This window comes from Neolamprologus brichardi, chromosome 3, assembly GCF_056152115.1.
Source record: "Neolamprologus brichardi isolate AB-2024 chromosome 3, ASM5615211v1, whole genome shotgun sequence".
NCBI classification, from domain to species: domain Eukaryota; kingdom Metazoa; phylum Chordata; class Actinopteri; order Cichliformes; family Cichlidae; genus Neolamprologus; species Neolamprologus brichardi.
In genome coordinates, this window is record NC_142106.1 from 41,564,097 (window position 1) to 41,590,369 (window position 26,273).

The 26,273-nt window shown below is 40.7% G+C and overlaps 1 protein-coding gene across 3 annotated transcripts in view; it reads right to left on the reverse strand.

Annotated features, from left to right (window-relative positions):
- Nucleotides 1–2,574: 2,574 nt before the first annotated feature.
- The window catches only part of slc8a4b (solute carrier family 8 member 4b), a 127,150-nt gene continuing 103,451 nt past the window's right edge, over nucleotides 2,575–26,273 (reverse strand). For 2 of the 3 annotated variants that reach the window (XM_006802456.3, XM_087837664.1), the window contains 6 exons: nucleotides 20,685–20,791; nucleotides 16,914–17,038; nucleotides 16,140–16,175; nucleotides 15,375–15,474; nucleotides 13,619–13,891; nucleotides 2,575–5,979 (listed from right to left, as the gene is read on the reverse strand). In XM_006802456.3, coding sequence (XP_006802519.2) covers nucleotides 5,600–5,979; nucleotides 13,619–13,891; nucleotides 15,375–15,474; nucleotides 16,140–16,175; nucleotides 16,914–17,038; nucleotides 20,685–20,791 — 1,021 coding nt within the window. In that variant the 3' untranslated portion in view covers nucleotides 2,575–5,599. The remainder of the gene's footprint in view (nucleotides 5,980–13,618; nucleotides 13,892–15,374; nucleotides 15,475–16,139; nucleotides 16,176–16,913; nucleotides 17,039–20,684; nucleotides 20,792–26,273) is intronic. The other variant, XM_006802457.3, reaches the window with a different exon arrangement.

Consider the following 26,273-nt stretch of genomic DNA (forward strand, 5'->3'; position numbering starts at 1 on the left):
CAGACTCATGTCTTCATGCGCCGAGACACTCCAAGTTCTTGAAATAAATTTTTACTCTATATAAATGAATACAGACAAAATATTCCAAGTTATCATTGACAAATAGCTCTGTAGTAATGATTTACACTATTAATACTCAGCTCATTAGACTTATAAGTAATGAATAACATTCATTTTTTTCAAGGTTAGGTGTTTTGTCTGTATTTATTTATGGGGTTTTTTTAATTTATTTTAAAATAATTTATTTATTAATGTCTTCTAGTTTTCACATGGATTAGCTGCTGGACATTTATGTGGTCAGAAAAATAATACAAACTATGGAATAACAGATCTTGGAAAAATGAATGAATGAGTGTAAATATAATAGCAAAACACTGCTGCTGGTTTCCAGGTTTACCTGAAAACAAATACTCTTAAATAATCTTTCCATTTCAAAATTCAGATATTATCTATTCAGATAGATGCAGTACATCTGTTAAACCCCACAAAACAAACACAGACCCTTTTTCACAACAGGTTGAAAAAGTGAGGACAGACCAAAAGGGTCTCACTTTCCAAAATGTCCTTACTGTAGTGGTCTACAATACCATCTGGTCCTCACTATGATAGCTGGACTAGCACACACACACACACACACACACACACACACGCTGCAAATCATATAATTACACTTGATTGAATGAGTTAAATACTTTTAACTGCTGTTGTCACAACGTAACTACTTTTAAGTGTTAGATTTTTTCCACATGGTTCCATTTTCATCTTCTAAATTTTTGCATATAAATTGATGATGAGAGCGTGTGTGCCTGTAGTCATCAGTCAGTCAAGAGATGTGGAGTCTGTGACCTCAGTGTACGACAGGCATTCCCAAACTCCACTCACATACACACGCATTTTAGTTTTTAAAGAAAGGTGCCAGCTTTCCAGTCTCGATAGACAGCCAGATTGATTATATATATAATCTTATTTGACAGGTGACACCTGATGGGGGTAGAGTACCGGCCACAATTTACCTGCCTCCCTATCTCCATTTCAGACGCACATGCAGGCATGTAGACAAGGGAGAAAATCAAATTTCCAGGCATTTTTACTGTGGGTCAGGTTGGCATTCAAATTCATTAATCTAGCATATGGGAGTCAGCTAGGGACACGTGGGGCGAGCCCTTGTAAGGAGATTACAACCCACACAGGTGCACCAGCACACAAAAAGGCACAGACAGACATAGACATACAATGGATACACATGCAAACGACGGGAGGCCAAAAACACATGTTGAGTAACATACATGTGACAGGGGCATTGTGTTGACATTGTTTAGGTCCATTTGTGAGTGGAACGGTCACTGCAACGCAAATGTGCCCACTTTTGTCCTAGAATGAAATCCTGGCGGGCGTGGTCTCAGCAACGTTCCCACTGATCAGTTGTGAGAGATGACTGGAATGGTCTGAGCAGTCAAATAATCTCAAATTAATGGAACAGACTTGAGATTTTGAAATGACATATTATCACCATTGTCAAAACACCAAATTAGAGAATCTTCTGGAAGAATCAAGCTGCATGAGAACTGAAAGCTCAACAACTTATTTCCTTTTTTTAAATGTGACAGTCGTCCATAGTCTGTCACATTCATTAGAACAAGAGCAAGTGAGAAATATAAGAAAACCTCTCTCTCTCTCACACAAACACACACATGAAGTGTCTCACACACACCAGCAACAGTCAAGAAGACAACGGCTAGCAAATAGATGGTCGCTAAGCAACAGGCAAAAGACTAAAAATATGGTCGCATTTCTTCATTCACTTAGAGAGCAGGCACACGCACAAACTCACACACACACGCAAACACTTTCAGTCGTCCTCCAGCAAGGCTTATCAACCTTTAAAAAGCCTACATTTCTAAATCCGTCCCAGTATTCCTGTGTTCCTGTGGCGTCAGCAGCACTATTATCCTGCCCACTCATTCGGAAACTGGCAACTGTTACTGAAGCTTAAGTCATTGAGAAAAAACAGAAAGAGTTTGGCCCTAGTAAGAGGCTGGCAGGGGCCACGGCAATGTGCAAGTCATGCCAAACATTAAAACACTGACCTGGGTCGTGGAGGGTTCAGGCCTGGGTTTCAACATATTATGTGCTGAGACCAAATAATTACAGATCATTATAGGGTGTGAATGTTAAATGTTAAAATGACCAGCCTCAGCTGTGAAATTCACAATTTTAGCCTCATACAAAGAGATTTTTAAAGTTGTCGTTTTTTTACTGGTAAGGCTTAAAGTTAGGGGCGTGGACCCTAACTTTAAGCCTTACCGTCTCAACCTATCAGGCAAATCTCAGTGTACAAACGCACATGTCCTAGTTTCACTGTGACTTGTCATTATATATTATATTTAGTGCTGTCAGCGTTAATCTTGTTAAAATGATGTTAACGCCATAACTGCATTAACGTGGCAAATCTCCGTTAGCGAGTTAGCGCGGATCGCCCCGTGCGTGGGGCTGGACAGCGCTAACGAGCTAACTGAGCTAACTCATTGTCAATGTGCAGCCCCACGCGTGGGGCAATTTGCGCTAACTCGCTAACGGAGATTTGCTAATGCGGTTATGGCGTTAACGTCATTTTAACAAGATTAACGCTGACAAACTATCAACAACCCACTGAATACTTCCAGTTCACATCTTCCCAATGTGGCAGTTTTCAGTAGAGTTGCCTTAGGTTGACTTAACATGACCTCAGCATCTGAAAGGCTGAAAACGTCTTGACCAACGCCAATTTTCTACCGGTGTTGGTACAGGACATGTCATCATGTTTAACTTCTGCAGAGCAATGTTAAATCTTTGCAGCTAAAAGGAATATGGCAGATGTCCAAACTCTATCATTGAAAGTGGGCTGGGGAAAATAGCTTTCCTTTATTTCCTGCAGCAAAAAGATGTACCATAGAAAGAGTGAAGGTGCAATGGATACAGGAATGTTTACCCCCATAGAGCAATGCCTGTTTGCACCAATCACCCACTTATCTTCCATTTCTACATCCACCGAACTTGGCGGGGCTGTATCAGAGGCGTGGATTGGTCACAAATTAAGGCGGCTTTGTCATGTCTGCATCTATATGGGCTGACAGCAGTGAGTGGGTTGTCCATATTTAACAATCAGGATGGCGGGCAGGTAAATTGTTGTTTTCGGTCCTATTCTTGTGTCAGTCAACAAACCAAAAAGCTAAATTATTGTTTATCTCAGGATGATTTTTCTTGAAGATCACCGTCAGCATGGTGGTTAGTTGAGAGAAAAATCGCCCACTTCCTGCAGAGTATCTCTTTCTATACTGTTTTCAACAAAGGGAAATTAGCATTTAATAATAATCTACACTGACAAGCCATATGCCATCCCTTCTGTCCAGTTTCGGTCCAGCCTCCGGGCAGGACCGGGCTATTAACACCGCATAATGCAGATCTGGGCTTTGACACTTTAAACAACAGACACGGATGACAAAACAGTTCACACGATACATGGCCTAATATTCTCGCTTTTAGCTATTCTGAATATCTTACTTTCACTTCCACGCACACCACACACGCCTGAGTTTCACAGAAAAAACATTTCACAAAAACATAATAAATAGCACAGTTTTACCCATAAAATATACCAGATCATTTACCACATATATCTGTAGTGTGAACATTTTTATGAAATTCTTGCCAGTTATTTTGTTTGTTTTGTTTTTTTTACAAACTACAACCAGCAGCTTGTAGACTGCACACTGAAAACGTGATCTGTGACTATTTTCTTCTATCTCATCTTTGGATAACACACACTTGTGATTTATATGTATATATATATATTTTTTTAATTTTTTGTTTAGATTACAAAGAAATGTCCCGACTGGAGCAGAACAGTCATGTGATATTTCAGAGCTGCCGTACATTTTCCCTCAAAGTGTCTCACTCTCCTCTGGTTTTATGTTCACACTCTTCTTGTTGCATTGGGTTTCCTTAAAAATGTCCTCTCGTTTCTCTTTGTTTCAGAGAAAAAAGTCCACGTGAGTCTTTCTTGAATACCTCCAGAGTTTTACTTACAGAGTGGGGCTTAAGATAGAGGGGATATCAATGACTTCTCACACACACATCAATGACAGTTTCTGTTATCATGTACAATTAGAAACACTGGCTGTAGTCATGGTTCTGATTTGTCGTCAACACCATCGTCGTCGTCTCGCAGTCGATCCTTCGCTCCGATTCTTGTGTTGTTCATCGACGGCATCACAGAAGTCCCTGCTTGGCTCAAAGTTGTTCACATTATCCGTAGTTTAAAGTGTAAACAATGCACCTCACGATGTGTCGTGCACAATGCTTCTGTTCTTGTTGGTTCTTCCTCCCCACTTTAGAGATTTCTTCACTTGAATTTGTCTGGTCCATTATCAGATCACGCTGCATTTATACGGTTTTTCATTGTTGTTATTTTTTACAATTGCACGGTAACAACATCAACACGTGACGCCACTCAAAAGTTTAGTAAAAAGTGTGGGGATTTGGCATTAAACAGATGCCAAAATGAAACAGAAACTGGCTCAATTAAAAAGAGGGCAGGTCGGTCGGTGCTGACTACAACATTTCATCAACTTTAAGACTAGAGATAAAAGTAAGGCAAGAGCAAGGGTCTGAGGAAAGTGTATGGTGTGTATGTGTGTGTTTGTGTGTGGAGGGACTATTTTGCACAGTGTACCGAGGAAGAAAAGAATAAAAAGACAAAAAAAATTAAAATGAAAGGTGGTCAGTTTTCATCTCGCCCGCAACTTGGTCCCCGCAACTGCAGAATCACCCAAGGGCCCCAAGAGTCTGTATATGTGAGTGTGTGTGTCTGTGTGCATTTGGTGGAAGAGGGATTAAAAGTGTGAAGTCGCTGTCAGTTTTAGAGCTCAAATGTTCAGACAGGAGCGTCCACTGATACAGTAAAGGTGGAAGGAGCAAACGAGTGACTATTACAGGGCAGTAAAAGATTTTTACCACATATTCTTGTTTATGCTATACACACTTTCTTCTTTCTCTATTTCTGTTTCTTCTTTTCTCATCTTTTCCATTTTTATATCTCACTTTAATCCTCACTCTCAACCTATTTTCTCTTCAGAAGCCAGCTGATCGTCTTTTCGTTCCAGCTGTCTTGGCAGTATATTAGGACAACATGAGCCTGTACACTTTGTTGTCAACTGCTGATTTTAGAAGCACCCTCAAAAGTCAGTTTTATACCTTTTTTCCTCGATGTTGCATTTTAATTTTATGTATTCGAGAGGTTTCCTCATAACTAGACCAGAGGGAGGGGCTTCCTGTCTAAAAGAGCTGCTAATGTAGAATAAATAATTATTAATTTGGACATTTGGCAAGTTGTACTGTTTATGAGGACTCACTCTCTGTTTTTCAGGACAGAGAGGAATGTAGGGAAAAAAGATATCTGATGAAAAACTAAAATAGTCTTTGGACGGATTTAAAGATTTCCTGAAAAGTCGGCCCATATCGATCCATCTCTTCTCCCTCTCTCAAGACTGCTGCATTGCTCTCTCTCTCTCTCTTTTCATATTGGCAGTGGGCCTCTCTCTCCCTCTGCTTTCCTCTCCATTTAAAACCCTGGTATATGGCAATAGGCCTCCAGGGAAGCCAGCATAATGTAAATCAGCCACAATGAGACAAACATCAGCGACGTTATTATTTTGCAAGTCCGCGGCCCACCCAGCTCGCCACCGGCGACTGTTGCCCGCCTCCGGTACAGAAGCGTGAGCACGCTCACCACAGCTAAGATAGTGAAGAGGGTGACAGAGAAGGCCAGACTTCCTGGGTCCACCTTGAAAGGTTTGCCCTTGGAGCGCCAGGCGATGGCAGCGATGGTCCATGCCACGCCGATGCCCAGAAAGACGTTAACCGCATTGGAGCCGGTGACGTTGCCGATGGAGGCGTCAGCGTACTGGTCCTGGATGGCAGCGACCTTGCTGGCAAATGTGTCTAGAAGAAAGAAAGAAAGGCTTTATTGTAAAACCCTTTTTTATGCTGCCTCATTTTTAGGGTTCTTTCTTCTACTACGTTCATCTTTTCAAAACCTCAGAGCAACCGCTTCAAACTACAATAGAAAAAAATCAATGTGAAAGATTAGAACAAGGCATAAAAGCAAAGCATAGACCTAGCGTCAAAACAAGACAATGACACTGTGCCAACCAAAACTATGGAAATTACTTTAATTGAATAAATTTTAGATGTATTTTTGTGAAAAACTTGCTCACAGGCTGCTGCAAAAAGCTAAAGGTAACAACTGTTTTCCACTTAAAAACATACAGGTGAACATCATGTCATTCAAGAATGGAAAGAGAAGCATAAAGACATGACAAAACTGTGAAGTGGTTGTTCTTTTTTACAGGCAGACACTGATTATCAGTCTAAGAAAAAAAAAAAGTTACAACACCTAGGAAGAAGAAAAGCAACTGTACCGATAACTGAGGACATAATACTCAAAGACAGATAAAGGACGAACAAATGCTTGGGTGACAGCCAAATACAGCAGAAGATTTTATAACCTGCATAATTTAAATATGCAATGCTGTCAGATTCAATCAGTAGATATTTCAATTGGCAGAATTGAACATAATGGTGGTTACACTGGTGCTTATCCAGTCAGCTATCACGAAGATGATGGGGAATCATACATAAGATTTTATAAAAAAGGTTTGTTGCAGACACCGGAAGTCATTGATGAGTGAAATCCTGACATTTCCGGGGATATCCTACATGTCAGTTAAAGTCAAACTCAGTTCTTCACTCTTGGTAGATCACCTGACACTTGCTGACATCTTATACACCCACAGTTTCTATGTGTCTGCAAGCCCCTTTGCAACCACAAAGGTCAGCTCCCCCATTCCTTTTGCATAAATATTATCACGGATGTGTAACACTGTATGTGTAATTGAAAGGGTAGAGAGATGTCTCAGAACAGAGCCAAGCTTACAAATATATGCACTCACTTGCCACTTTTTTAGGTACACCTTGCTACAACGAAACCATTGATACAAACAAACATTATTGTTTAGTTTTAAATGCCTGTGATCTATTGTCCACGAGATCATGCTAACTGCAGCCTCAGCTTCTTGTTCCAGCTAACAGGAGCAGCACCTGGTGAGGTCTTTTGCTGCTGTAGCCAATCTGCTTCAAGGTTTGATGCGCTGTACATTCAGAGATGCTCTTCTGCAGACCTTAATTGTATTATGTGATTATTTGACTTACTGTTTAATTCCTATGAAGTCCTATGAAAGCCATTCTCTGACCTCTGGCATCAACAAGACAAAGAACTGACACTCATTGGGTATTTTGCTTTTTTGGATCATTCTCTGTAAACCTTAATGGGGTGGTTGTGTTGAAAATCTGCTGTTTCTAAAGCACCCAAATTCAGCCCATCTGTAAGGTGGCCCTGAGAGGCCAAATGGACTGCAACTTAAGAAAACACCAGCAATAAGAAAAACGTTGCAATAGAACCCAAAATGCAACGGAAATAGGAAAAACAAAAACAGAAATAGGAAAAAATAGATTTCCAAAAGCACAAGGGAAGTGTTTCCGGGGAGACAATAACCCGACGGACCAGTTGCAGGAACCAAAATATGCTAAGAATTGTGCTGGGAGACACTTAAAAGAAGTGGAGGCTCTATCGGTTTTGTGAGGAAAGAAAAGATGAGAGGTAACTGTGTTAGCCTGACTATTAGCCTAAAAATCTGTCATCAGTATTATATGAATCATGTGATTAAAACACACCTACCATGTTTTGGGTTCCTGCAACTGGTCCGTCGGGTTATTGTCTCCCCAGAAACACTTCCCTTGTGCTTTTGGAAATCTGTCTTTTCCTAATTCTGTTTTTCTGTTTTTCCGATTTCCATTGTGTTTTGTGTGTTTTAGCAGGGTTTTTCTTATTGCTGGTCTTTTCTTAAGTTGCAGTCCGTTTGGCCTCTCAGGGCCACCGTACATCTGGCACCAACGACCATCAAATACACTTAAATCACCTTTATTTCCCATTCTGATGGTCAGTTTGAATTTCGGCAGGTCTTCTTGACTATGTTTGCATTCCCAAATGCAGCTGTGATGTGATTCGCTGATTAGATACATGCAACCACGAGCTGTTGAATCAAAGCAACTTACAAAGTGGACGGTGAGTGTATACTGCATAAGGTCAGCCGCAGTTAAAGTCTCTTAGTCCATATTTTTGTAATCATGCTCCATGGAGGTGAATCAGTGGTTTAATGCTGGTTGCTCAGTGGCTGCCCTGTGTCCAGGTTATATCTTTAGAGAGAAATTTCCATCCCTGTGGAATGAAAATTTCTGTGTTCACATTGGGTCACTGTTTGAGGCGAGAGCCTTTAGAGTTACATTATCAAAATTTATGTGCATTTAAAAAAGCCTCAGGAGGTTTGTGTTGCTCCGCGACACACAGTTTTGTCAGAAATGGATTCACTTGCCATATATCGTTTTTTTATGCACACTGTGCAGAATTAAACATCACTTGCATTAGTTTCAGAGAAGATTTATTAGTCCTGCTGCAATTTTTTACAGTTGTGTTTTGGCATCAGAACAACCAAAATCAATGTAATAAATGCTGTGAAATGCTGTAGGTGTACACTGAGTGTGTTCCGTGGTGCAGGATATGTGAGGAGAAACTGGATGAAAAGCAGAGAGACTACAACTGGGTTGGCAGGGAATACCGGCGGAAGCTGCTGCCAGTTACTGAACGTCTGTTTTTAGACAGGCTGGCGAGAAGAGTCTCAATTTTCATTTGAATGTCGGTGAGATTAGCTGAAATTCGTATCCCAACATTAAAACTGTCCTTTTTTTTGGGGGGACTGTAATCCTGCTGGGGGTAGACTACACAAAAAACAAGTGAGAGTGTGTGTGTGTGCGCACACAGGGGCAGCCATATAACTCCACATTACTGCCTCCAAATAAGATCATCAGACACATGTTAGAGATGCAGTGGGACAAAATCCAGCAACATCACAGACTCTGAATTAGCAATGTTTCTTAAAAGGAATCAGTTTGCTAAAGAAATATGTTCACTTGTCTAAAAAGCAACTTAAATCCTAATAGGTGCTCAATGAACATTTATTTGCTATTTCATATAGGACTGTTCGATATAAGATATATATCGGATGACGATATGAAAACGTCTATTGTTTCATATCACGCTATCGTTTGTTTCGTGGTGTCGCAAAATAAACCGTTTACGGCAATATTTTTTCATGATTTTGATGGTCACTGTAGTGTCTATATTAATTTCTTAAAGCTCTCGCTTTCGCTTATATTTAAAATAACCACACTACAGACAGATAAGCGACTGTTTTTCCGCGTTGTTGTTAGCAACAATGACAGTAAACCCAGCGTGTGGCTCCGCCGTCCACTTGTTTATTTTCCACATAAACCTTTCACAATAAAGCTGAAGATCCTGTTGAGATTTTTCAAAATAAACTGAAATGATGACAAACAGGAAGAGCAGTCAAAACAAATCGAGGACCTTATTTCTAAACGAGGGGCTACCTCTGTAGCATGGACGTGGTTTTGTTACGAAAAGTCTGACACGGACCAGAAAACTGTACTATGCAAATTATGCAGGAAACTGGTCCCCACCTCAGACTCGAACACAGCAAACCCCTTCAACCACCTACGCAAGAGTCACGTAAAAGAGCATGGAGAGAGTTTATCTTAGACTGAAACGTTAAAACAGGCTTTTCCCCGCAGCACGCCGTGTAATAAATGCTCACAAAGAAAATGGCGCCTGTTACAACTTATGTCTAAAAATGTATAGTGTCATGAATCGGTGAAAACACTCGACTCCAGGTACACGACGCCCAGCTGAAAACACTTCACACGAGTCAAGTTACCCGAGATTCACAGAATTTACAGAAAATGTAAAACTTTTGTGATTTATATCTCTGTCGGGACAATAAATGTCTCATATCGGGATATGAGATTTTGGTCTTATTGCACAGCCCTAATTTCATATGTTTAAAAATAGCAAACAGAACTGTCATGGTTGTGGGTCTCTGACCCAGTGTTTTGTGTTTGTGGACTTTTTTGAATCTTGATAAGTCATTATTGTGGTATTCTTAGAGTTCTCATATTTCCTAGTTTAGTTTTCTTACGTTTATGAGTTTCTGATTTTTGTGTTTATCTTTGTGGCTCTGGTTTAGTTTCCCTTATTGTTTTGTCCTCAGAGTTTCCTGTCTTGTTATGATAGTCTCTTGTCGTGCATGCATTGTTTAGTTTTCCTTCCCCTCTCTCGTTACGTCTGATTTGTTCCTGCTGTGTTTCTCTCCTGTTTCCCCTCGTTATCCTGCATGTGTACTTAAGTCTTCAGTCACACTCTGGTCGTCGTGGTCTCCATGTTTGCAGTGTGTTTCTTCTGTGTAGTTCATGGTCCTTTATTGTGTCCTGGTTGCAAGAGTCTTAGTTCTAGTCTTGTTTCTTTTAGTGTTTTTTTATTTTTTATTTTTGTACCACATCTTACTTCTTCATCACAGCAAATAAAACTGCCTCTTAGATTTAAATCCCCCATCTCTGAGTCCTGCGATCTGGTCCTGCCTAGCCAGCCACACGGCTAACAATGATGAGAACAGCCTGATTAATGCTGTGGTGAATGTACGCAGACCTACTGGAGTGTCATCTTCTGAACATCTTCATTTGGCTCGTATAAACTCCTTTTGTCCACACTATTCCTGCTAAACGGTCACATAAATATCTAAAAGTTCTCATTTGATGAATGAGGCTGTGCAGATTTTTACTGTTATACTAAAACAATTTAAATCCTCTGTTGCAGCAACTTCCCGCAAAATTCCAAAAGGACTTTCCACAGTGAAATTCATGTATTTAGACCAAAAGAAGAGCAACAAAAACTCAATATTATCCAAAAAGTCAAAAATCAGTTCACACAGAGATAAACTTCAGGTATGACGCAGCGTACGAGATGAAGACTGCAAACCAGCGTCAGCGTTTGTTCACCACGGACGCACATATCAAACACTACTTACCGTTTAAATACCTCAGATGGCTACAAATGAGCTGTACAAACCTCTTAAACGGGCAGAAACATTTTGCAGCGTGCAGCTTTCAAACCATCAGCGTTTGCTCTCTAATTGCCTGAATCTGCAAATTCTGTGTAAATTGGGCCGATAATCCTGGAGTGTGTCTCCAATCAAATAACGCAGAAATGCTTTTATGAATCTCGAGGAGGACAGAGAGAAGAGGAGGAGGAGGGAAGGGCGCATGTCAGAGAAAGGGAAACGAGAGAGCAGATGAGTGTTGCTAACAAGTTTTAAGGAGATCACACACGCAGAAGGCAGCAAACACTCCCTGTGAAAGTCATAATGGCCCGCTGGAGATGCTGCATGCTAACTTGCAGCTCCTCGACAGGAAAAGCACACGTTTTTACCCACATGCGCGCCTGGTTTCTACAGCATACACAGGTCAGAATGATGGATGATCCAATAGGAAAAACACTAAGAGGAGGAAAGAAAGACCGGAGTAAGGCAACACCAAGTCAGAGTAACAAATTGACCAGAATGGGGCATGAGAGCCTAACAGATAAGTGGGGGGACTATGAGAGACTAAAGAAGGAACAGATAGAGATTTGGCTGGGAGTGAAAGTGATCAGAGATTCACAACAAGAGGGAAAATGAAAACATTAGAACCTTGCAAAAGGAAACGCGCTGATTTACGGATCAAAAATTCCCCTTCACACACCATAACATGGTTGTAGAAGGAATTGATTTTAACACTACTTTCCAGAGACCTCATCACAAGCCAAGCCTGGAAGAGCAGCACAGGAGCCGTTTCTATAAATCATACAAAGGGGCAACAATAAACCTGCTGTCGTTAGGAATGAGGCAGGGAATTGAATGAAAGTCTGGGGACGATCTGCCAACTCCGGGCAAGAAAAAAATCCGAGGCTGAAGGCTGTGATGGAGCTGGAGATTTACAATTACATTTTTGATTTTGATCTTGGAAGTCAAAGCAGCTGCTATTGAAATCAGGTGCAGGAGAGAGGCTTGTGTTTGTTTACTTACATCTGAACTTTGGAGGGAAGATGCAGCTCATTTCATGTCTGGTGAAACGGAAAGCTCGAGTGTGGTGTAATGGGAGGGGAGGAATTTGTAACATGGCAAACGTCGAAAATAATCACTCTGCACCACTGTGGCGTAACACCGAGCCATCTGTTTCTGTTTGAGTCCTGCTAAACCTCTCCTCATACCTGTATTCAGATCAAGCTGCAAGTTGGGGAAATCTTCTTCCTGCTTGTTTTCAACAGCTGCACTCATACATAGGCATTACTCATAATAACCCACAATACCGCATCTAAATGTAACCATGTCCCTAACTAATTTTTCATTATCTAGCTAAACTAACCCTCACATTGGTAATCCGACTAAGAGGTCACACAAAGGTGGTGGTTATGAACTTAATCCGGTCGTTAAGTGATGACGTGAGGAATCCTACTTCCGGGCCTAAAGTAGTCTGCGTTTAATATGGCTTTTGTGTTAACATGTTTAATGTTTTGTATTTTCTTCTATTTAATCTCAAAAAGCTCCTAAAACAGTCAGTGATCACTGTTGACCTCCCTCGGCTTTTATTACCGCTAATCATTTATTTAAGCTCAGTTTTTAAAACCTTAGGATGTAACTACAGCCCAGCCCATGCAGCAGTATATGAATGACTAACCTCGTATTGTGGATGGATTATCTCAGTTGTTCTCCTGGCTGAAGTTTGGTCCTTTTACAGCATCCTGCCATGTGATTACATTTGTTCCTGACCACCGAGAACACTCACGTTAACTTTTATCGAGTGGGAAAAAAGTAAGCTTGTTTATATTATGCTAACATAGCTGTGTTGCTAGCGGTCACGTAGCACATCATTATATACCAGCTAGCCAAACTTCAGTAACCCTACAAACGTCACTGCTGTTTAGTTTTCTGTCTTCATTTATGTTGGAAGTGATAACAGAGCTGTACGTTTTAATTTGTTTCCAAAACCCCGCAGTCAGGACATGCTATATTGTATTTAGATAGAAGCTAGCGAGCTAACTTCCTGCTAACTTCTAACTCCGTTAAATGTCATAAATTCTGTTTTCATGGATGCCTGGATGTTAAACTCAATTGTTACACCTGGTAGAGCAGAACGCTGATCATTTTATTAAAGATGAAAGACTTTAGACAGTTTTTCAACTCTCAGTAATGCCATAGTGATCGTTTGATATATGGACCTGCAGCGGAGTTTAGGCCCAGACACGGCTAGTGACATCAGACTTAACGACCGGATAGGTTAATTCAGGGTTTTTCAATCCAGCTAAAAGCATGTTCTCAGGAAACGGGTGGCATTTATCCATGCTGACCAATCATCAGCATGGATAAGACACTGTAACCATTGTTGAAAGTTTGTATTTTAACCCAATCTAACTAAGTTGTTTGAAAGGTGAAAACAATATAAAAGAAATAAAGATCCCAGACACGTTTCCTGATGTGTTTGATGAGCTGGCCATTGATGAGCGTGTGGTGGTGAATGTTTTGGTGCTTAGACTGGGATTTAAAGTCAAATAATAAGGCTCTTCCCCACTCATCCTCACCAGGCACTGATGTTCCCAGCGCTACAAACACCACAGCCGTCACCGAGTCCTTCAGTCCTATCGTGCAGCCGAAGTGAGATGCCAGATCGCCCGTGACTGCGGTGAGGACGCCGATAAGCGATATGGAGACGATGAAGCAGGCCCAGCCGTTCCAGTACTCTGTGGGAGGGACGAAGGCGAACAGAACCTTCCAGAAGACAGTGAGGAAGTGCATGATGTAGTCGAAGCAGGAGGGCAGCCGCTCCTCGCCGCTCTCCTCCTCGTCATCATCTCCTTTGGGTAGGTGGGAGATTGAAACAGAGTAAAAGTAACAAGACGATTAAGAAAAAGGGATGAGACATAAAGAAGAAACAAGACAGAAACTTCAACTTTAACTCTAGTAAGAGACAGAAGTTTGATATCTTTTCTTGTCACATTTATCTCCTAAGTCTCTTGATTAGCTTAGATTAGCATAAAGACTAAAAAACAGCTGATCTACTTAGCTTTGCTTAAAGCACCCATTTAGCAGCACTTTAAATCTCACTCAATTTGCATTTGACATTGTTTTAAATGTTTTAGTCATGATTTGATGAAAAGCAGCTGGTATGTAGCTGTAATTCACAAAAACTACCCAATATAAGCAAAATGGCTAACTGCCTGAAATACCTCCCCAACCTAACATTTTAATTAGAAGCTAATAACGCACATCATATTAACTGATAAGCTTTAGAGATTATAGAAATATATTTAAATTAAGAGTGAGGGGTTGTTTTAAGCAACACAAAATGCTGTATTAATTAAATGCTATAATGTACCAATAATTGTGCTATGTTATGCTAATCTAGCTTGCTAGTAGCTCATACTATGCCCATAGATGAGAGCTGTTTCATTCAATCCCATTGCCACCAGTTTACAGAGTCAAGCATGCAGCCTTGCGGTCTGCCTTTACAAATATTTGCAAAAGAAAAAAAAATTGAGTGTGGTACTGTAATCAAATGTCACCATAGCAACTAGCAAGTAATTTTGATACATTTCTTCTGTCCAAGATATTCCAAAGTGAATTCTAAGGGATATTATAGAATAGTATATAAAACCTGCTCTACTGATTAAATATGTGCAGAGTCCCCTCTCATCCAACATCAGTTTCTGCCCATGTATCCCCCAATTCGGATGAATGGGCAGAAATTCCTACAGACACACTCCAAAGAGTGGAAGTCATAACTGCAACTCCATATGTGCATGTGTAACGTGCAGGTAGAAATATTCTTTTTTCCATGTAATGCATTTCCTACAATGTCAAACTACTTTACATAACTAAAACTGAATAAGACTTCCGTCTGTGACAGTAAAGAAACAGACTATGAATGTAATAAACGAAGCTTATGTGTAAGTTCAATAGGGAAGATCTGTAGTCACTCATCTGTCTGCTTCCCAGGTGTTGATGGATAATCTAAGCTTTACATCACTTCCACTTTCCCACGCTGTCAAGCTGATTGTGACATCACATGTCTAGTCCAATCAGCTTCAGCCATCAGGGTCTAACCGCCAAATATCTCAAACTGAATTCTGTACATCAATAAATCACTTTCAATTCCTTCTGATGATCTCTCCTTATCAAAATACACTATAAGGGTCCAAATTAAATGCTGATGTCACGTTTTAAGAAAAGTTCTTTTTATCTTTAAAAATAAAGTAAAAAAAAAAAAGTCAGCCAAAACCCCTGTTCATAAATCAAAATGAAGCCCTTTGTGTGTGTGTGTGAGTGTGTGTGTGTTACCTGCACTGACTGTAACAGCATTGACAAACTGTTCCCTCCAGCTGCTGCTTCCCACCACCAAGGCCAAGTTTGTCTTCTTGATCAGCTTATCTACTGTACTCTACACACGCACGCACACACACAAATATACAAACGCACAAATATCAACCATGCCATTGCATACAAATCAGGCAGAACAGGAAAAACACAACCCTCAAGCTGTTAATTCATTCGCAGCTATACAGAAAGAGGAAACTGCTGACTTCAGGCCTTTCGGTTAAAACCCAAACCATACATTCATTTAAATCTTCAGGACCCGGTACTCCAGGTATAAGGTGTGCTAATTAATATGAAGCTGTGAAATCAGCCGTGCCACATTTTACTTATGCTCGCTGTAAAATTCAGGAAGAAAAAACCTTCAGGCATACTGCTTCAGTGTTTTAGTCTAAAACAGGCAAGAGAAGAAAGATGATAAAAGATGTTGTAAAAGAGCTGACAGCAGCTAAGGAGCACAGCACCAGCAGTCATTACTGTAACTTTACTGACAGGGCTTGGAGGGAATTCTGAATTTTTTACCATCTACTATGTTAAAAACATCATAAAATGGTAAATGTGCCGTATTTTAGCAGTTCCGGTAAGATAAATTACTAATTAATCTCGATGTGTGGCAACGCTTAATGATTTATAGATTGGGATGTGATTAACTCAGGCACTATTAGTACATTTCAGTATTGTACAGTAGATGATTAGAGAACAAGCTTTGCATGCATGAAAATGATGGATTACCTTTTCAGCATGCCTAAGAAGTGTATTTACTGCTCTCTGCACACAGACACACACAAACACACACGCACACAAAATGACAAAAAATGGAAAAGTGAGGTGATGAAATCTGCACGCAGACACACGAGTGGAGACATTTCGAGACCAAACTGAGATGAAAATGACGAATGAGAGGACAAATGAATATGACAACTAACAGAAAAAATAAGTAACGATATGATGACACAAGATGAAGAGACAGGCATCAGTTAGGGGTCCACGTGAGGTGAAGCCACAGAGAGCCCTGTTGTTGTGTCGTTATTGTGTTTCCCCGGCTGCACACTCATGACGATGGTGTTCGTCAGAGTTAGAAATGGATCAGATCTAGGAAGGCCCGCCTCCTAGTGTTAAAATATTTATGAAAGAACAAAGCCAGGCTTGTTTAATGCCTGTTTTGTACTGAAATATGATGAAAGCATATCGTCTGTGTAGGTTCTCAGTCATCCAGATGATGGAAGGAGATTGAAAAGAAAGCGACTTAACTTCTTTGAGTTTCTGAAAACATCGTGTTAATAAATTATTTACTTATTTTTTGCAGGTCCTTTTTAAAAATCAGCAGCATCCTACCAGAGAAGGCGTTGCTCTACATGCATCCACTGCAAAATGAAAGAATGACACTGGACATTTAGTTTTAGCGACCCAGCAGGATTTACATGGATCTGATCTGATCACTCACATACATCTGCTCTGGTAAAGGCATTGTTAGTGCAGTATCGGCACGCACAGACACACACTTACCTTGAACTCGTAGGACTCCTCTATGACCACTTCTAGCTGTGTGTGTTCGCCCAAACTGGGACAGCCCATCTTGGCCACCTCTTCCTCCTCCGCCCCCACCAAAGGCTTGTTTTCATTCGAGTCACCTAGGTGACAATAGAGATGAGTAGTGATGAGACTTTACAGTAATAACAGAAACAGCTACCTGCCCAGCCTGGCAGCAGAGAAGCACATGACAAGAACGGGTTGGTGCTCGTTGGTTAGCAGTGACTGTACTTTCAAAATAAGAGCAAACCTTTCAGTTTCAGTGGATGTGCCCTGCCAGGATACTGTTTACGTGTTTTCATTTTGAAGTGTCTTTATTACTGCTCCATTTACTTGCACACTGACATTTTTAAAGGCCAAAGCTAGTTTGCTAATATTTTCACATATAGGACTTATTATTATCTAAGATCCTACTTAAAAAAAGTCAATAGAAACCACTGAGAAACACACCACTCCCTTTACCAAGGCAATTTATATGTGCTGAATAACGTGTGCATTTCAAATGCCGCATCCCTGCACACTCCATTAAGAAGCTCTGCCTCATTTAAAGTTTGACATCCGTGCCTATACATAACTTTACCCAATTCACAGTGAAAATGAAAAGATATTAAAAATAAGGTCTGAAATGTTTCCTTGTGTTATTCTGAGTTTTTTTGTTTAACAGTGAGATATTTTTAAGGATTTAAGATGAAAATTGTGTCTAAAATGGCAGAGAAAATATCAAATACTAGTTACATATCATACAACACAACAGAACATGTAACATGATAATTGTACTGTTTTATTTATGCAGTGATGGAAATCAGTAATAGATTCTGTGTTGGTTTATTGACCAAAACAACAGCATCTATCAATATTTTCCACCTTTATTGGTCCATACCTTCTGTTTGGGAGGGATAGCCAATCAGAAGACTTAAAGACAAAGGAATTAAATAAAAGCTGTTTTAGCAACAAAGACCAATGTATGAGCTACAAAAGAATGATATATATAACAGTGAATCATCCAATGTCACTCTAGTGGAGTGCACGAAAAAAAATATGGAGCTGGAAATGAACATAATAGGTCCATTTTTAAATTTCAGCTCAGCACAATTACTCTAGTTTTGGGCAGTCACGTTACTCAAATAACTCCATTTAATCATCAAATCTTGCCCTGAGGTTTCTCCATATAGTCGTTTGCTTAATCTTTTAATTTGATAGATTTCAGACATCCTCTTAAGACGCGTCTCTTTTTTTCATTATTCTCAGCAGAGACCACAGCAGTGTGAACTATTACTGAGATCTCTGTCAGAAAACGTATGCTATGGGTTGTGAAAGAATATTTATGTATATGCTAAATCTTTAAACATGGGAAACGCGAGCTTTATCCGCAAAAACTTTACGTTTTCTCCCACCTCTTTATTGCGTGCTTCCGTGTATGCTGCAGCATCTCTCCCAAATGTCTCCTTGTTCGCTCACGTTTCAAAAACAGACGGCAAGTTATTAATTTTTGCCGTTATCAGTGTCTAGCTCGCTGTAATTGAAAAGCTGTGTACTGTATGTGACAGCATTATGTGGTTGCCAGTCTGCTCGCTCTGTGACAGCATTATAAAACCCATCACATTTCTGTGTAATGAAACATGCCACAGCATGCCGCAGGCTATGGGCTCTTCTTGTGTGACATCTACACTATAGGCTCTTTGAGAAGAGCCTCTGTGTGTGTTTAAAGAGTGATAAAGCAGGAGGTTTCTGGTGCGGCTAATTAGCTGGCACGTCTTTAAAGACACAAATGAACGTGGTGAAGAATTTTTGTTTGAAAAATACGTGAACTTGCTGATTGGGACACATTAGCTGCTCTTTGAAGCTGCTAACACATTCAGAGGTACAATGCTGGTAATGTTTAGCACTAAATGTGGAATATATATATACATATATATATATATTAGGGGTGCAACGATACTCGTATCGATATTGAACCGTTCGATACAGTGCTTTCGGTTCGGTACGCATATGTATCAAACAATACAAAACTTTTAATTTATTCTATCAACTTTCCTTCTGACGGTGCTGTCTGTGTTGAGCGCTCAGTGGATCTGCGCTCGACAGTGCAGCCTAGGCGGAGTAGTCGAACGCAGATTCACTGAGCGCAGGGCAAGCTAGCAAGACAGAAGCTAAGCTCGTTGCAACATGGCAAATTGAACCTCCCCCACCCTCATTCAGATCTGGCGTTTGGAACGATTTTGGTTTTCATGTGACGTATGACCCTGAGGGTAAGCGCGTCATGGACAAAAGTAAAACAGTATGTCAGATGTGCCAGCAATGCTCAATTACATGGGTGGGAACTAGTGCGTTAGCGCAGTTAGCTCGTTAATGTGTTGGCCGTCCAGCCCCATGCACGGGGCGATCCACGGTAGCTCGTTAACGGAGATTTGCCGTGTTGTGGCGTTAACCTCATTTTAACAAGATTAACGCTGACAGCACTAGTGGGAACACAACGAATATGACTGCACATTTACTCTGACATCATCCTAGTGCAAAGACAAGTGGAAGCAGACAAAAACAACAAGCATGCATGCTACAAACTTTACCCGAGTCATTTAGACAGCCGTTAGCACATGATTCTCCTTATGGGGACCTGATATGTTTAATATGCTGCTGAGAATATAGCCCAGAAGAAGCGTATAGTATAGCTTTTATTTTGGAAAGAGACATTTCTCTGTAATAAACTCTCTTTTCCAAAGATGAGTGATTTCTCGATCAGATAGATTTATTTTTTTATTACTTTGTTGTTTCAGCAACATTAAATTTAAAAACTGTACTTTTGAATTAAATATATATTTATAATTTTAATAAATGACAAATTAAAAGGGCATGAACATTTTTTTGTATCGAAAAGATATCAAACCGTGACACCAAAGTATCGAACCGAACCGAACCATGAATTTTGTGTATCGTTGCACCCCTAATATATATATATATATATATATATATATATATATATATATATATATATATATATATATATATATATATATAAATGACGTATTGACTTTGAGCATTGGTTCTCTCCAAACTTGAGTCACCTCGGGGAGATCAGCTGTCTCTCTGTTAAAGAAGCCTTTTAAATTTTCATCTAAAGCTTCTCACATTCTTAAAAAAAAAGAAGGGCGGGGGCTTAAATGTTTTAGATTCTTGGATTTCAAAGATCTGCGCGGGTTTTGAATTAGCAGATGACAGTACGAGAAGAAAGAAGCTGATCGAGATGGTTCATTTGCCATGACTAAACTGCAAATTGTGTTCCATCTGTGACGACGCTGCGATACTACAGCGATTCCAGACAATGAAAAGAAGCTTTCTGGCTTTTGTTTATACTGCATACACTAAACCTCCTTATGGTGACATAATTAAGCAGATCACATGCTGATTTGGATGAGTTATTACTTCTATCCCTCCTGTGACACGATTACTTCAAAAACGCATCGCAGCTCAGGGCCAGTGATGTCGAAATCCTTCCCAAGTCACATCCTCAGTGGCTCAAAGTGAAATGTTTCCACGGTTGATCTGAGTTTAGATTGGAGGCTTCAGGTAATCAATGCTGGTCTCACCTTGTCTCCAAGCGACAGATGTGCACCGGGCCTGTTTGCTGATAAATAAAGACGTCATTCTGTCTGTCACACTTTCCCTGTTCCTGCTCTCACTCCTGACTTCTTGAGACTCTCTTTGAACAAACACACACACACACACACACACACGGGCAGAAAGACTCACCGTGTTTCTGTCCTATCTCCAACAGAACAGGCTCTCCCAGCTCGATGGTAAAGGTCTTGTTTTTCTCATACTCTTCATCATCAATGATTTTCACCTCGATGATCTTCCTGTTTGTTAAAAGAAGAGAGAGACGACGAGGCTCAGTGTGTGCAGTCCAGATAATTACCTTTTTTGGTTTTATGTTCTCCATCATAGTAAGAGCTTGTTCATGGCAAAGGACCAGTCTATTAAAACTCTCGCCGTGACAGGTTGTAATCGGACACGAGGTCATTTCTGCTGCCCCTACACTGAAAAACACTGACATAAGTAATCATTATACTACCTAAGTTGAAGTAACAGTTATAATAAACACACCCAAAAAAGGAAAAATAATTAGATTTGATCCCCTTGTGATTTCTCTCAGAGAAAAGGATGACGAGTCTGAGCAAAACTGAAGGCTGAAGCCCAGATTGGCAGAACTCGGGGGAAGGGTGTGAGGGTGCTAGCTACCTCCCAGGCTTGACAACTGACAGTGATGCTATGAACACCACAACTACTGGGGAAACATTTTCAATCAGAAGCGCCCTGGGGAGAAACTAAAATGCAGTGCAGAGAGTTTTGAGGGGATGTGTAAATTGGAGCGGAAAAAAGGTGTGGAGATTTTCAAAAATAGCTATTGGAGCACTTCTTAGTACTGCTTGTGTTGCAAAAGACAGACTATTGATATATTTAAATAATGATTTCATTGTCTTCATGAAGAAAAGAATCTTTGAAAACCATAAAAACTAATAATTTGGGTCTAAAACTGCAGACATTAAGGTGTCAGTGCAGGGCTGTAAATGTGACGGGAGTTTAACAGGACAGACTGAAAGCTGTGATTGCTTTTCAAGTGGAGTTTCAATGTAAACCAACAATAATTAAACCATTCTTTGTATGTGGCAAATCTATTGAATCAATTTTCCCCCACTTTAAACATCTGCAACAAAAAACTCACAAAGTGTGTGCGTTCATATTTACTGGCTTGTTATTTCCTTCAGTTTCCACTCAGTGCATAGCTTTCGCATGTTTAACCAGCTTCATATCTACGTTTCTTTGTGTGGAGCACAAAAACCCAGACCTGAGCTACTTCTTAGCAACTGAGGACTTTTATACAATCAGAGGTTTTGGCAGTTTGCTGGTCCGGTGTGGATAATCGGCTGGAACGTCTCTAACATCCCGAAAGAATGTGGTGGAGAATTTTTGTTAGAAAAACTTGATTGGAACATGTGAAGAAAGTCATGTAGCGAGAGTCTCCTTAGTTGCTCTTTGAGGCTGCTAACACAACATTTTTTAGCACTAAATGTAAAACACAATTCAAGCTAATGCATTGGACTGCAAAAAGGACAAAGGAGACTAGGTTAGTTGGATCTTGTGTCATGATGATTGAAAGTCATGGCATTCGCAAGGCCTCTGTGTCGGGCTCCTCAGACAGCTAACGACCCCCGATTCCTGCCAGGATTGGTCTGGTAAATGCTAGATTACTCGTGAGAAAACTTTTATGCTTGGGATTTCAAATGCCGAGGACTGGATTCACTCCGCGTGACTGAGATGTGTCTGAATGCTGGAGCGTTCAGCTGTGTGTTAATACAAAGCCAGGTGTCATTCTCAGCAAATTCACCCCAAGATCAGACCATGTAATGTACATAGAAACCACAAAAAGCCAAGAGTTGGAGCTCAGAGAGTACGGACTTCAGTTAACATTTAATGAAATGTTAAATCTTAAAGGTCTTGACAGTACAATCAGAAAAGGACTGAACAAGTAGAGCTTGTTTTGAAGGAGAAAGCCTCTTCTTTCTAAAAGAACACGGCAAAGTTGCATCAACAAAAACCACAAAATAGAACAATGTAGAGATGTTTGCCTGTAAAGCACGCTGAACCATCTGGAGAAAAGCAAACTCAGCATATCATCAAAAGCACCACATATCAACTGCCAACCACGGGGGTGGAGGGTGATGATTTGGGGTTATTTTGCAGTCACGGGGCCTGGGCAGCTTGCAGCTATTGAATCAACCATGAACACACATGCATATGAAAGTAGTCAAATGTATGGCCATCTGTCTGACAGCTAAAGCTTGTCTGAAACAGGGTCATGCAGCAGTGATCCCAAGCACAGCAGCAAATCTACAACACAAGGGCTGAAAAAGAAAACAACTGAGGTGTTGCAATGGCCCAGTCAAGGTCCAAACCTCAACTAGATTCTAACAATCCCACATACAAATCCTACATACAAAGACAATATGTCTGCCTTTGCTTTGCACCACGGTACTGCTGCTGATTCTGAATGGTGGGATGATATTTACTCATCACTACCAAACACATCTGTGCGTTTAGATTCTGTGGAAGATGAGGTCAAAGCCTATACACTAAACTGCTCGATGTAAATAAACATTTCAAACAGAACTGTCTGGCTGAATCAAACTTAGTTCATTCAGGACAACGATAATCAAAAGGAGATTGTTTGGTCCATCTGCAGTGCGTTATATTTGGCGGTGTGGCTCAGTTCTGGGAAGTCCCCACCCTTCCAAGCGCATACGTGGAAAGCATAAGCCAGGGAGAGCAGTTAAAGCTACAGCAATGGCACATAGAGATGTAAGTCACAGCTGATTATTATTTTAAGACCATAAAATATAAAACTGGTTAAATATGACAAAGCCAAGAAAGGGAGATTTTATCAGAGAGGACAAAGCTTCAGCAAATTAGACTTCCAATTACTTTAAATGGAGAGATTAAATGGAGTTTCACTAAAGTCATTACGTACAGCGTTTATCCTCACTTTAAAAGGAGAACTACTTCTATAGTTTATAAAGTATTTCTCTGTTTAATCTTTATTTGTGCGTGTCGTGCAGCAGCTTTGATGCTTCTAAGAAAATTTCATCAGGTTTGGTATCTTTCTGGCCCGTTTCATCTTCATCACCACGATCCATCTGCGTCTACCAAGCGGAGAGGAAGAAAGAGCGTTCACTTCCACCTGGTTGTGTAATCGCACGTTTCGCTGTGAGCCATGTTGACTATAATGCAGGAAATAGGCTTTGCTTCAGCAGAAAGCGGAAGCGAGAGGGAGAAATGGATGGGGAGACGTATATGGAGGGTGGAGGAAGGGCAGTGAGGGAAAGAGAAAGCGACGGAGGGGAAGAGACGTGGAAGTCCATTTTTATCGTTGGCGAGCTGTCAAGGCAACAGTGGATGTAACTTGCTGGATTTGGTATTTCCAGTGTCACATCAGCGTGAGTGGCCAACTCCCAGGCAGAGCTGGAGAAGAAATTAAAATGTTGTTTAATCAGATCTGAAACAAAGGAGATAAAAAAACATCCTATATTTAGCAGGACTACAGGGAACTGAGATTACGCTCGCTATATCCACAGACTGTAAATAAAAATGGTGGCGCTTTTAACGCTGTATATTTAGGCAAGTTTACTTGGGAATCTGTGGGGACTGACTTGCTTTTGGAGCCAGCCGTCAGTGGCCATTAGAGAAACTGCATTTATGTGTTCTTCTTGCTTTATTATGTAGCTACTTTCATGCCACAAGGTGTCGCCACAGCGGGTAGCTCCACATGTCAGTCTTAGCATCCTGACGCATCCCCAAAGGGGATTTGTGTCTTTAGCTGGAACATTTGATATTGTTCAAATGATTTCACAAATGAAATTGTAATGCTGAGTTATGTAAAAGATTACACAGACATTGTTAAACCTTTTCCTCTTAACTGGGATTTTCTTCTTTTTTTTTTGTAGCTTAGCATTTGTTACGCAGCACGTTTGTCAGAAACTACAAAAACTGGAAGAAAATCATAAAGTTCGAAAATAATTATTGTAGTATGAACTCTAATGCTCTCTGGTCACCATGGTAATGCCTAAATATTTCTTAAAAAAAAAAAAAAAGACGCACAACTACAACACAGGAAAAGACCCAGGGAAACCGAGTTAACGATAAAAACCCTGAAAAACATAAATTCCACACCCGAGCCGTTTATCCACTTCTCGTTAGTACATGGGGATCTGCCCGGCCCTGGAGCCGTCGCCAGTCCCCTTTGAGGCCTTCCCCAAACCGCAGCACCAGTTCACACTTCCTCATCGCCCATCGTTACCAAGGATGTGGTCCCAGCTAGCTCTAATTTAACATCAGCTGCTAAAATGTGAACGTCCATCTGAAACCAAGAACTCAACGTTCCAAACACAAAAAAAAGACAATTAAAAAGGCACAATCGCAGTAAACTCCAATGTGACCTCATAGAAGGAAGAACGAGAGCAGCAACAATAAATAAGCACAAACTGACAGTGACATGGGCGAAGGAAGACAGAGGTAAGTGGATAGAGAAGTAATGAAATGCAAAGCAGGCAAACAGAGAGGAGGAGGAAGTGAAAGAGGAGAGATAGGGATGGGATGAAGAAAAAGGAGGTGACAGAGAGGAAAAAGGCTGGAAGATGAATATGAGTAATACATAGAGTCTACTGAGATATGAGGGGTTACAGCTAAATACACACAGAGTTCATTCAGTGTTACAAGACAACCAGGACAGAGAACCATGACCACAAAATGCCCTTTGCTGAATTGAAGAATGAGGCACTGTGTCTACGTTCATTGATAAACAACAGAACTTGATGCATAACTCTAACCCCAGACAATCAGGCGATGTCATTTTTATTTTAGATAAAATAAAACATTAGCACATGTTTTGGTAATCAGGAAACAAAGAAGATCATAAGTCTAAATGACATGTCTGTTTTGCTTTTCTCAAAACATAGCGTTACTGTAACGAATTACAGGTGGGAGCTGAGGCTCAGAGCTGCAGCCGCACTGAGGAGATGCACATCTCCTCTCCTCATTGCACAGCCTCGTGTCCACTCTACAGTGACTAAGGCCTCCTGCAGGAGGGTCCACTCCCTCCCAGACACCTACTGATGATGTGAGCCAAAATGATGATGAGAGTCTGTCTAGGAGGAAACGTCTGAGTGGAAATACTGAAGTCTTCCAGAAGTCTTTCCCCTAGATCATGGATGAGATTTATTGATGATTTCTATAAAGTAGCAGAAAGTGCATCTCTAACCCTTGACGACAGTCTGACAGGCTACCAGTGGAGACAGTGGCGACCAAAGGCTTGTCTTCAACGATCATGGGACACACCTCAAAGCAGGACTTCAGATCCTTAAATTCCCTCATCTTCTGTTTGGAGACTTTTAAAGCAGTGATCACAGGCAGAGCTTTAGTGAAAGGATTCACCACCCTGTGTCCTGTTTTTGCTTTTTAACAAGCCAGAGATACAAACTTCTACAAACCACAGTAACAAAAGAACCAGGCCTTCTGAAGAGGGGATTGTTCTTTAAACCTCTTGCTGAACTTGTGAATCACTCAAAGTCGTACTATTTGAGGCTGTGCCTGACACCTGGCAGGGCAGAGGGCCTGATGGAGGACTTTAAAGTTGTCCTTCTGGCCTGCAGCATCATAGGCACGGAGATAATACCACCTCAAGCCTTGTTTGAGCCCCGTGGGCAGCTCAGCGCTCAGACCAAATGAGAAGAAACTAAGCCGGAAAAAGGGAGCTCACAAAGCTGGAGCTGTGTCTGCAGGAGGAAT